Here is a 13,987-nt window from a genome sequence, read left to right as displayed (position 1 = left end):
AGATTATCTCTAGGATGTCTCTCTAAAAATAACAACCTTGCCATAAATCCTCTGTCTCTTCATGAGAGCAGCTAGTACTGCTCTTCCAGATAAGCCTTAAAGACTTTAAAGTTTCTTACGATGGCCAACAAAAATTAATAGTTGGTTTTGAAAATGATCCTATAAGATCATAATGCAGATGAATATAAGAAACTTCTAATTTGCTATTTCTGTCCACATATATTTCCATATTGCCCTTTGATTAATATTGTGACAGAGAACAACCTGTTTTGTCATTATTTTCATATAATTCTGAGCCCTCTTAGGGAACATCTGAACTGAGTGACAGCATCATAAATATATATAAAAATGTTTTTAGCCAGCTGCGGACTTTACTGTCAATGTGCCAATAATGATTTGAGTTCCTAAGATGACTCCAGAGATATATGACTCATTTTATGTGATGGAAATAACTTTCCTACGGGGTGTTGGGAGGATGCAATAAAGATACCTCCAGATGTTAAAATATCAGAAAAAGTAGTTTTTTTTACAAAGCCAGATACATGGACTTGTTATGCAGAACTGTGTATTAGGAGGGAAGACAGATTTTCCTTCAATAAGCCAATAATTTTAATCATACTGCATTCCTAAATAGCCTCAAACTCGCAGCAGCAGCATTGACCAGCTCAAAACCAAATATTTTGATCCACTGGATGTCTGTCTGTGACTCATTTTCCTTTTCAGGGACATTTGGGTGGACTGGAAAAATGCACCATAATGAAAGAATTGGAGATGAGGGCCTAAATCTCACAACAGCAAAGGCTCAGTGCATACCAAAACAATGTCACTTCCACCTATCAGAGGGAGGAAGAGTTATGCTCTTATCAAATCATGCATGAAACAAAATCAAGTATCACCATACCGATATCATTAGGACACTCTTTAACATAGTCCATATTTTCATTTAGTTTAACCAGCAGCAGGTGGTTGCTTAATTTCCACAGGTCTCCTCCTGTGTTTGATGATAACTGTGAACTTTAAATAGATTGCCAAATCAGGTCCATTTAGGGATAGTCAACGTATCTCAGGTTAAAGCTGCTCTGCAAGACACTCCTGGTCTGCTGGAACATATTCAACATAGGAATGGGCTCTGCAGAGTGTATATGACATGCAAATAAATATGTGGATTTTGGGAAGCACAGGAAGCGGTGACCACAAAAAAGGGAAAAAAAGAGACAAAGCCAAGGCAAAGCAAAAGAAGTTCTTTGCATCAGCTCTCATCAATCATATTGGCTCAGACAAGATTTAACATTTACATTATTTACTAACAGGTGGCATTTATTAGAAAACTACAATCAAACAGTGGGCAAAAAACAGGGAAGTACTCATTCCTCTTTGAAAGAGGCTTTTTCTATATTCTTTTGTTGCTGTTTTTGTTGCTGTAACTAATTTATATATTTATATTTACAAAGTAAGCCAGTTAGCAAAAATTATTTTATGCTCCCTTGCTACTATAACAACAAAATGAAATCCAAGTTCCTGCATGATGTGACATGTAAACCATTTGCACTGAAGTGACTGCCAGAAATGGAAAGTTTTTATCCTGAAGAAACACTGAAATAAAATGCTAGCATAATATAAAATTATTTACTGATAGCAACTGCAGGATTTTTTGTGTCTTCGCTTTTTAAAAATCTATTTAGCCAGGTCTAGTATTCAACTCAGCAGAGAAAGTGATGCGTTTTCCCATCTAATGCTGGGTAAATCTGAAAACAAGTGCGTTTTTTTAAAAAGGAAGACATAAATCAATTTTGTTGGAATTTCATGAGTTGCACCTAAGTGCAACTCAGATGCACCTAAGTTACACCTACGGTAAATCACATATGTTTTCAAAGAAAGTATTTTGTGTTACAAATGCTTAACATTTTGCTAGTTTCACTCAAGATCCTGATGCTGGCCTGGTTTTAAAAGCTGGACAGCTTCAGCTCCACCTAGATGCCATGATCACAATTGTGTGTACTTATCTCACTTAACATTCTTGTATGCAATGATTCAGCTTCATTTCCTTTCTTTAAGGCAGTTAGAAGTCAATAGAAATAGATAAATGGATTACTTCTTTTTCATAATACAACTTCAGATTTTCCAGACACCCACTTACTTGCTCCTTTGCTCAGAGAAAGGCAGAATGAAGTGCCTATTTTTCTGCACCAGGAAAAAAGTGACAGTTCATTAGCTTTTGCTATCAAGCTCTAAAATTACAGTCACATCGATCCACCTCCTCTGTCCTACAGAGCTTCTCTGTTACCACAAAGCCTATTCAAAATTTCCCCAAGGGCCAACACCAACACTTGAAAAATAGTCTAACTTTGTATGAAACCAAAAGCATGCCTTATTACCTACCATCTGAGATACCCCTGCCCGACCTCATTCTTTCTAGTTGCTGTTATTTCAGACCCATATCAGTTCTCAGTCTGAACACAGCTGGGAGCAGTGATCTCCACCCTGCCCCCCCCAAGCCTGCATAACATTTGTTTGAATCTTTTATTCATTCACTGATAGAAATATCAAGAGGTTTCTTTAAATGACAGCAATATGCCTGGACAACCAGTCTGCCAGAAGGATTCTTTAGCATTGTGTAAATAACTGGCTGTTAGAGAGAGATTGCTTTGAAGTTACTATTTGCAGCACCCAGAGCACTTGGGCTGGATCGGTTTTTACTGGATTACTTTCATGGCAAGCTCTTTTTTCCCATCTGAAGAGTTTCTTTGTGAGCAATGAATGAGGATGCATCTTGGGAACGATTTGATACTTCAAAAGTTGATTCTTGTAGTTTATCTTGCAGAAAGCTTCTCTTCTGAAGGAAATGCTGCAGAGCCCTTTTATCAATCACAATTATAGCACATGCAATGGGCCTTTTATCACTAGGCTGTCTGCACTATCACTTTTCAATATACTCCAAAGCAAATCCTTGCAAGATAGGATTTTATTAGCTTTTATAATGCTACGTTTTTTTTCTGCAAACAGTTCAAAACAAAACTGGTCTTGCTGTAGTCAATGAAAGTTTACTCACTTCCGTGTGAATAACTACAATTTACACTATTTTAGGAATGGCAAAATCAAGAATGTCTTCAAGTTTAAAAACCAGAAATTTGGGAGTTTGGGTTTGTTGGATTTTTTTTTTTTGGTTTTGTTTTCTGTACTGAGGGGAAAAAAAAAGAAGAATTTGCACACCCAAACAGCTAGACAAAGGTAAAAGTTAAAATCAGAAAAGAAAAATTGATGCCTAATACACATTTAGTAGAAGTTTCTGACCATCAGTCTGTAGAAGCAACAAAGACTGACATTTAAAACCATATCACATTTATCACATTCTAAGCAACACTCCCCTATAAGTTTCTACACACCCAGACAAAAGTTTATTTTGAAGGTGCTAAACACTAAATGTGTTAAAAGCAATAAATTTTTAACTTAAAAAAGCCATGGTCAATAGTTTTTAATACTTGATTATCCTTTGTCACTGAATGATTCAATTATTTTAATATTCTTTAGCATAGCTGCAATGACACTGGAATGCTTATGTGAACACAGTACAAACTTTCATGTAGATAATCCTTTAGTCTGAGCAACTCTTGTTCACAGCAATGCCAAGGGTACTAGCTAATGGGTTTTAAAACATGATTTCTAGCATGCAAGTATTGGATACTTGAGCACATGTACATCCTTTAGAAAGTAATTCTGGCAATGTTCTCTTACAAGCAGGTCTTTTGCCATGGTAGATGCACTCTATTTCTTTTGACCTTCCTTCCTATGAAGGCTACATGATCATGGGCAAACTCCTGCTCAGTTCTGTAGATATTTTTTCCTTATTATATGAAGAACTTTTCAAAAACATCCTACTGGAAAACTTACAATATTCTTCAATTTTAGCTTAAATAATTTTATGGATCAATTGAAGCTGCTACTGGTAACTGGGAAACAAAAAATTACGTCAATTCAGGAAGAACCTTTCTCTCGTTTTCTTCAAAGCTCTGTTTTGAGGTACTACATGATCAGTCTTCATTGATCTCAGCAAACAGATTCCTCCAGCTTTGAATTAGACTAAATCCTACAGGCAATGAAAAAACCTAGTCCCAAAACACAGGTTTACATATGCTTTATATGACAAGGACACTTTCCTATGCTTAGCAAAATGATCATACAATTTTCTGTTGCTTCCTGCCTTCATTCACACTGAAGCCAGGTGTCCATAGATGCATCACATAACAATGGGAAGACCCCTGCAGTAACTAATAATAAGAATAAATTGCTTTTTATCAACATGAGGCAGGCTCACTTCTACAATATGATGTAAAATGCAAAGAGCATCCTTTCAGTTTCTTTTCTTAGCAGTTCTCCATTTTCTGTTGTTATCGTAAGTGATACTGTCATGGCAGTTGTGATATTCAGAATAGAAAATGGAAGCAAAAAAAAATCATGAGCAGGCAACAAACCTAAATGATACCAAACACACACACAGTATGGCTGCTCTTCAACATGCTTCAGAGATGCCGTCCCAATCTAATAGCAGCTGACTGGGGGGCAGGGCCAGCAAATATGGAAATGGGGTCAAAAAGTGAGGAGCTAGCAGGGCATCTCCAGCACTAATGCAGGAGAGAGCTCGACCTTCTGTGAGTGACCTCATGTCTGAGCCAAGGACAACCAGGAGAGCCGCTGGGAGAGGGGCAATAGTAGCAGGGGTCCTAGTGATGCTGGGGGTGCTCTTGAACAGCTAGCTTGGGAAATAGCTGTGATTTTGGCTGCCAGGTCCATCTGAGCTTCCTCCAGCACAGCCCTATTTGGAATCATTTAGTAACATACAGAAGGAAGCACTGAATCCATATTCACAGAGGTGGAAAATCAGAGCGCGACAGTGCAGCATTTTCTCAAGTACCTGTGGGGTTTTTTTGGGCAAGATACCTCAGGATCAGAAACTTCAACCCTACCTGTCTGACTTAATGTACAAAAGAAGTCAGTATCACTACAGAAGCTTGACTGATGGAGTTTCAGAAAACTAGCACATAGCTATCCTTCACTAATCAGTCATGATTTAATTTAGAGCCAGCAATCAGTAATCGATTACTTGTACAACGTAACCACAACTTCAATCCTGGCTGGAAAGTAACTTTTTTCAGAGACATGAGTAACTTCAGTTGTAGAGATGGTTCACTCTGCTAGGTTAAAAGAAAAAAAAAAGCCTTGAGAACTTACCACTGAGGTAAGAGCCATTTGAAAACTGTAGATTCTTGCAAGGCCAAAGTCAGCTAACTTTATCTGCCCATTGCTGGTTACAAGGATATTTTGAGGTTTCAGGTCCCGATGCACCACACGATGCGAATGCAGAAAATCCAGTCCCCGAAACAGCTGAAGCATCATATCCTACATATAAGGAAGAAATTAATATGCAATTATCAAGAGGAAGTGCCAGGCAGACAAGCAAACTCCTTGTCATAATCTGCAAAACTGATTTACTAAATATCAACCTAAATATGTGCACAGGAGATAAAACCAACTAATAATATAAAATGGACAGGATGTTGTTACAACCAACAGACTTGAACAGGTATCCTTAGTGTATTGTTTCTAGTTGAACTGAAGCTGATTGACAGAAGTATTAAGATTAGTCAATATACTTAAAAGAAATAGCAAAAGCATGTCTGTAAATCCCAGGACAACTTTAAAAGAATGCTGTTCAAGTAAAAAAAAAATACATAGTAATTTTTTTTTAACTTTAAACCACACATCATTTTCCATCTCACTAGTTTATGCTTTGTCCTGCCCCAGTGAAGTGAAATTTTATCATTCATTTCAACAGGAACAAAGATCTGTTTCAATCAGAAAAACCGTTTAAATGACAAACTTCTCAGGATTTAATGTTATAGAGGGAAAAAGTTCACTTGGCAAAACCTGTTGTACAGAATTTACTGAATAGTACAGAAACTATCTTTAGATGAAAGTTTAGCACTAAATTAGTGTAATAATAATACCTAACAGTTCTTGTTTTTCTTTCTGTTTTGTTATATGACATTTCCACAGCTGAAGAAACTATTTGATCTATACTCATGTTTTCACATCAATCTTAGTAATGTGAAAAGAATGAACCAACAAACTCAAAACCAAATACTAGAAATCCCCTGAATTCCAAATTAGAATTATAATGTCAACTTTAGAATTATATTTGCAAAACAGGCAGTTACAAGAAGATGCTGCAACAAGAAAGCAACAAACCAGATAAAGTTTATTTTCTGTATGCACTTGACTTGAGCTCATGAAACTTCAGTTCTGTGTTTGCTGGTGACATATGCCCTTTCCATAAGCCATGCAGCAGGGTGTCTGCCAATCCTGTTATTAGCAACCAATATAATCTTGGAGAGGGCGTGGCATGAAATATGAGAAAAGGGAAGAAGGATAAATTGAAGTTGATTGCTTTTGTTCTTCTCTATGGACTTAGGCATGTTTTGAGTAAATATTCAAGGCACTATTAAAGGGAATTATATCTGAAAATGGGTTTAAAAATAGCTCAAAACATTCAAATTGATAACACCGCTTTAGTTGGATGCATTTTTAAGGGACACTTTACAGACACTGCTATGTAATTTAACACAAAATTATTATTTTCCTGTAATGTTCCCTGATCATCTTTACAGAAAATGTTATAAAATGTATAGATATTAAGGTTGGAAGCTCTAACCTGACCTCCGATAAAAGATGGCCACTTCTGTATATAGCCTGCTCATAAATAAATAAAAGGTTTTATTTGAAGACTGATGATGGAGATTCTACAATGAAGCTATGGATGCTGTGACAGCATTTAATTATTATCACCTCTGAAGGATAGTGGTAAACCAAGAACCCCATTTCCTGTTAGCTGATGCCTTTTATTTCCTTTGCTTCCCCAGAAAAAACTGAGATCTGATAATTTCGATAACTGGTATAATACAGATTACATCTTTAAAACAAATATACAAAGTGTATTTAATCCTCTTATATTTATGTTATTTTCCTTTGCAGTTTAGAAATTTGTGTAAGAACTAGGACTACAGCTCTGTGGGTTTCATTCATCAGCAGAATTAATACATGTCCTATCTGCTCACTCCCTGTCATTATAACTTATATCAAAATTCAACAGTCTGGATCAGTCTTGCAGATGTGAAGAACACACCAAGAACATTGAAGTGTATGGTTATTTTAAGTACGAACTTAATTGTTTAATTGAATGTGGGCCTATTTTTACTTTTTTATTCCAGGTAGACATAATATTGAATAAAAAAATCATTTAAAGAAATGAAGGATTAGTCAGTAGACCCTGGCAAGTCCCTTTTTGGTGACATTTATGCACCGTACTCATTTGTCAAGTATGTAAACTCATTCCTGCAGTTACCAAACATATCAAGAATATTTTTTCCTATAACTGATGCTGGTTTTGTTTCGACTTTCTTCCTCAAGCACAGCAAACACACTTCTGCTCTGTTCATAGCAAGTTGCAAGCAGTCTTCTTCCAGGCACAGGTAAAAGAAGAAAATATTTGAAAATGGAAAGTGATATATCTTTCCCTCCCTTCATAGGACTCAAGAGATGAATATAATTTACAGAAGTTCTTTTCACACAGAAAAAATGAGATGTGCTGCAGAAAAGTGTACCAGGAAACTGTAAATTTAAAAGGTCTTAGAAAGAAGAAGAAAAATTGAGGGGGAAAAATGCTGTATTTTCTCTTCCAGGAAATTCAGAATTAGTCCATATAGGCTATTCTCTAGTATTCATTTTGGACTGTTGATTATGATTATTACTTACTATTACAGGTATGAACAGATTTCAGTTTAAAATTATGCTGGAAGAACAGCCCAGAGATTCATGTGTGTAAAGAAGGGTGCTTGGATGTAAAAAGACTATTTGGTATTTTTGTCCTGTTTTTAAATTCCCAGCAACTTAGGAAAAGAGCAGAAGCCAAAATCATGACATGGGCTTATTATTACGCATTTTAAATAAGCCCCAAATAGTACAGCCTAGAATTTGATACTTATTTGCACAAATGGATTTTCAATACCAAAGCAAATAAAAGAGAGAATTTTAAATTGGTTTTTTATCCATAATGAATGATTAATTTTGTGCTGTACACAAGCCTAGTCAAAAACCATTAGGCCTCACATTTGAGAAATGATTTCATTCTCTTGTTCAGCCACTTGTAAGAAACATCAGATTCAGTCTGGGCTGTGTGCTTTCTTTGACACTGTAACACCAGAAGATACTAACCTTTGCTAGCAAATTGGATAAAAGCCGTAAACATGCACAAGCCAGATCACTACCTAATTAAATCAGGATAATTCCACTCATCTGACGGAAATGGATCCATTTTTATTAGTGATGAATACCCAGTATTATCTCAATTACTATGATCTAGAAATAACTGCAAGAGAGTCTTCATGTGCCTCAAGGATTAGTTTTTTCCATGTCTGCTTTTCACTGAGAAATTTTCTGTGGTAGAGAGGCATACTGCACTTCGGAATTACAGATAAAATCATATTTAAAAAGTTAATTGAAAAGTGATCAATTCTATTACACAAACAAGAAGTTTCATGCCTTAGGAGATTAATGGAACAAGCTCTAATGAGTCATGATCAAACCTCTACTGACGTCTATCAGATGTTCTTTGGATAGTGCATGTTTACAAACACAAGACACAGAATGTGCCTGTTGTTTCAGACTACACAGTTCTGTCATGCTCTAATATTACAAAACCTATGATGGCTGCTGTTGCTCAAGTTGAAGATATGTACATTATCCCCCTGTGGTTATGTTCAGACAATCATGGCTTTACAATTTCTTCCTTTTCAGGCTACATTTTCAATTCAGTCTATGCAGAAATCTAAAATATTTATCTATGACTGGAAAACCGAGATATTTTGGGATGCAACAAACAAACACACTTTCTTTAGAGGCAAATATGTAGCTTTAATTTTTGTAAAAGCCTCATAATGGAAACAGGAGCAAAATTTGTTATGGATATGCTGTATCTTTGCCTGTTCCACCATATATGGTATTGACAATGATTGCTCAGTCTGATATTTACTGAATTTATCAGCAGTGAAGTCAGGACCAAATTATGATGAACTTTTCAAGCAACACCGTATTATGTCATGAGTCTCAATAATACACAGAAGTACATTCTGCATATTCTTCCTCTAGCATCAAGGAGGATGGGGCTAGGCTTGGGCGAGGCTGAGCAGCTGCTGCTGCCTTTGCCAAAGGGAGCTTCACAGCACACACTTCCCCACTCAGGGGCCGCAGGAGCAAAAAGCCCGACCTCCTACAGACTTCTGTCTCCACCTTGTCCCCTCTTGACTCTATCTTTCACTGACCCCTCTTAATCTTCCTCCAGTGTCTGATCCATAAATCCCTTCCAAGCCATTGGCTTTCAAATACCACTCTGATTCTTTAAGAGTCACCAACCTTCTTGACTTGCAAAGAAAATACCTGTGAGTTATCTGCAGTAACTTACTACTTGTTTAAGACCAGCCAGATTCTCTGGAGGAGGACTCTACCTGCCTAACCCAAAAGAGGATGGCATGGCTTACGACAAAACATTCAAATATCTACTCAAAATAAAAAGAAACTGTGAAGTTGGTTGTGGTGTTGGTGCCTGGGCACCAGCAGCTGGGACTGCAGTGGCCTCTGTCAGGGGAGACCATGGGCTGTCTCCTGCCAGACACACTCAGCTCCAGCCAGCTCTGTCGGATCCACTGCAGCATAAGGCTGGGCCTATCAGCCAGGACAGTCGTGCTTCTGTGAAAACATAACTAAGAAAGGGAAGAAAAAGATGGAGGAAAAGAGGAAAAGGGAACAAAAGGAGTGAGAAACAGCACAGGAAACACCAAGGTGACAGGAGGAGGAAGAGAAGTAAGAGAAGAAAGAGGAGGTACTCCACGGTGGAGCAGATATCCACACTGCAGCCCATGGAGGACCTACACTAGAGCAGGCAGATATTCCTGAGGAAACTGCAGCCTGTGGAAAGGACCTAGGCTGGAGCAGACAGAAAGTGTGAAGAGGAAGGAGTAGGAGAGAGGAGCTGCAATGGACTGATCACAACCCCTCACACTCCATTCTCCTGTACTGCTCGGGGTGAGGACAGTCAGAAGTGATGTGTAGCCTGCAAAAAGACAGGGGAAGGTGTTATTTGAACATCTGCCTTTTTTCACCACCATCTGAATTAGCAATCCAATATCTATCTTGACTGGTATTAAACTAAGTTGATTTTCTCCAAGATGAGTCTGTTTTGCCTATGATGTGACTGGTAAGCAATCTCTCTTCTCTCAGACTATGAGCTTTCTTGCTTCTTGCTCTTTTCTACTTTCTGTAGCTGAGGTGGGGGAAGTGAGTGAGCTCCTAGGTGGAAGTTTGACTGCTGGGCTAGGCTAACCCACAACCGTGGTAAAGGCATGAATGCTACATTTTGTCTTGGTAAAGGGGAACACAGTAAGATGCAACCTGAAGGAAAACACCAAAGTAATATGACTTCAGAAGACACATGCACCCCAAAGTAACATACACTTATGACTGGCTGCTTGTTATGTGAAACTCAAACTCTTCCTCCATTGGCTACTACATAAAGAAAGAAAAACCTTTAACCAGATTGCTCTTTGTTATGGTGATAGGACTTCCTAATACCAAATAAAAGCAACACAGTACAGAACCTTGTCAGCTATAAGAAACTCTAAATTTATACTAACACATGCTTTGTATGGCTTTTTTTCATTTTTTTCTACCTGCCTATTTTCCTCTTCCTGCTCAATTTCTGTGCTAACATTTTGTAAAGCACAACAATCCTTTGAAATCTCCTAATGTTTCTCCTACTTTTCTATGGAGTATCTCATGCAGCTGCACAACAACCTGCATCCTTCACCCAGAGTTTCTGTCTATCTGTAACTCATTTTTCTCCTTTTGCTGAGCAGAATGCAATGTCCCTATTTTGGGTGGCAGGTGTTGGGATACTCATCCTGAACATTTCCTGTAGGAGTGTTTGCGTAAAAGGCGACCACAAGTGTAAACAAAGGAGATGAGTTTTAGACAGCAATGTGTAATGAATCAGTCAAGGTAGTTTGATAAAAAGGCTCACTGCCTCTCACTGAAACAGGACGTTCTCTGAGCAAAAGGGGAGCAGGATGAGGCTTCCTTCATATCCTACAGGATTATACAGAACCCTCAACCATCATAATGCTTTCAATTTAAAGAGTGATTTTAAGCATGATGGAATGAAAGTTTAAAGAGTTGTCACATTCTCTGAGGCCCATTTTTGAAGCAGAATAATTACAGCACTTCTATGGTTATGCTTTGTAACAAACAGTCAACATTAATTAATGCCAAAAAAACAATGGCATTCCTGAGGAATTACACAGTACAGATCCATGAATAGCAAAAGACATGATTAATGTTGTTATATTGAATCCCAAAGGCATTAGCAATAACGTAGTGATTCCCTGTTAAATACAGTGATTTTCTTTTTTAACTCTTGTCCTCACACTGCGCTGGGAACCCATCACACCAGCCTATCTAGAATGCCATGACTGTGATGGTGGGGGCAGACATGCAATCTGCCACTGTCTGCGGAGCTGCAGGATGCTCCTCTCCATGCAGCTGTCTGGGTGCAGTGGCTGGGACACAGTAAGAGCAGACAGATCCCTGCCTTTGTGCCCTGTTCCTTCTCTCAGGAGAAAGCTATTCTGCTCAGTCTCCCTGCAGGGTATTCAGACAGGGGAGGAGGAGGCTGCGCTCTCTGCCTTCTCCTAACCACACTACAGCTTCTCAGGAGTCATCCATGATCCAACTCGATATACAGGATATAAAGCTCTTAATTTTCATTACATTGGGCAACAGTTTATCTCAGAGTAGTTCTATTGCTTTTCATGAAAGTATTCACAGGGTTAAGGGTCATTCCTCATAAGAGAAGACTGCTGTGATATTCCTGTCAATGAACTACAGAGTACCAAGACAATGTGAACTTCGTAGCACGTCCAATTTAAATATGTTGATTGTTTTGATAAGAAAACAATACATTCAAATGATCCACTCACTTAGCCATGTTAATCAACCTTACTATACAAAACATTCGTTTTCTGTTCTTAGAGTAAAATGCTGTGCAGAGCAAAATACAGCCAATTCATTTAGTGCATTATTAATATCTCCCAAGCACACACAAGGAATTGGTCTAATAGTTGTCAAAATTTTTCTATGTTGATACCCTAAAGGTAAACAATCTACTGGAAAATAATTAACAATTATATATATTTTTAAATATGAAGTAAAATACTGGTGCAATTACCTCTGAATTGTAAAATTATTTTAATCATATCAGAGATACTTTAATACACTCAGAGTAGATTAAAAGATATTTTAAAATATATTCTCATAAACAGTCTCTAATCTATTTTAAATGACTTCTGTAAGAAAGAAAGCACAGATCATGCAAGGGATTCTGGATTATCCAATTGTTAGGATGAAGAACTCTATGGACATGCACACTCACAAAAATATGCATGTATGTATACATGCATTTTAATGTTTTGAATAATACCATTAAAGGCAATGCTATCTATGGTAGTCCACTGCAATAAACACTGAAACAAATATAACGAAGTTGTCTTGTTTTTTGTTTTGTTGGTTTTCTGGTTTTTTGTTTGTTTTTTTTTAATGGCTAGAACTGCTTGTGTAGCAATTTAAAAGATACAATACCTGAATGCATAGAGATTCTAAAACACTGTTTTGAAGACTATTTTGTTGCTATTGGAAGTAGAAAGGTAACCACGACTAGGAAGTCCTTTAAATTACTGTGAAATACAATAATCAGTCTATTAGTTCACAGCCAGACTAGTAAAACTGGCAAATGTCACTATTATGCACAGACCTGCCTGTGTATCACAAACATTATATGTCAGTCTCAGGCAAAAGTACCACAACTGAGCACAAAATTTAGGAAAAATACAAAATTTTAACTAAACTATAGAGGTCCATGGAAAAAAAGGCTTTGAAAAGCTCTCAGGCTTAACAATACTATTTCATTGCCATAAGTTTATGATTGAATTTTATGTATATATATATCATAGCTTTCAGTATACTGAGGCACTATTTTCCTTGATGGTCGTACTCCTGTGTGCAGATTGAATTCAATTCATAGCCACCACAGCAGGTTTAACATGTTCTAGTCCTCTGTCAACTGTCCCTTCTGAGTTAGAAAAGAACCACTGAATTTGCACTGCTGCAGAAACTAGATTATGACAGTAGATGCACCTGAGGAACCTTCTGTCTGCCCTCCTTAAGGGGACCTGGATTAATATTTTAGGGGTCATTAAAAGTTTCAGCCTAAGTACATGTCTGTTTTACCACTATCTTAATAGTGCCAGATTTCCACACTGATCTCAGTACCCGTGAACCAAAGACCAAATACAACATGTCTACTTAACATCTATGGGACACCTATGTAAATGCACATGCCTGGGCACACACGTGGACGCATACTATTTAAGTATATATAAGTCTTTCCACATAATTTTCTAATTTTATAGTTCAACACCTGTCGAGTCATTTTGCAATACAGATCTTTCAAGTTTTACTTTTTCCTCTGCTATTTTTTATATTTGATGAGAAGAATATGCACGACTGAAAGGAAACCTATGTAATTATTGTCCTACTTACTTATGTTCAGTCAGTCAGAGTACCAAAAATTCCTATCAAAGTGGAATTACCAGACATGCAAATGCAACATACAGTATCTCCTATCTGGCTACTGGCGTTTTTAAGATAAAATATATGCAAATTCAATGAGAACAGAGGGGAAACTTGTTTTAACAACCTGATAGAAATTGGCAAATGTGGCACTGTTAGCAAGACCTCTACTGTATGTGAAAATTTTATAGCAGGTAAATGTGACTGTGATTAATAGTCTTTTTCACTGCTCAAACCTTTCCACTCTTTGTGCTCTGTA

At 37.4% G+C, this 13,987-nt stretch overlaps 1 protein-coding gene across 5 annotated transcripts in view; it reads right to left on the bottom strand.

The window, feature by feature from the left end:
- Nucleotides 1-13,987, bottom strand: part of CDK6 (cyclin dependent kinase 6) — a 138,432-nt gene that overhangs the window by 76,759 nt on the left and 47,686 nt on the right. For all 5 annotated transcript variants that reach the window (XM_032674977.1, XM_032674942.1, XM_032674951.1 and 2 more), the window contains exon 4: nt 5,227-5,394. In XM_032674977.1, the coding sequence (XP_032530868.1) occupies nt 5,227-5,394 (168 nt within the window). The remainder of the gene's footprint in view (nt 1-5,226; nt 5,395-13,987) is intronic.

The sequence above is a fragment of the Chiroxiphia lanceolata genome, chromosome 1, assembly GCF_009829145.1.
Source record: "Chiroxiphia lanceolata isolate bChiLan1 chromosome 1, bChiLan1.pri, whole genome shotgun sequence".
Classification (NCBI taxonomy): Eukaryota; Metazoa; Chordata; class Aves; order Passeriformes; family Pipridae; genus Chiroxiphia; species Chiroxiphia lanceolata.
This window is presented reverse-complemented; position numbering and strand designations above follow the sequence as displayed.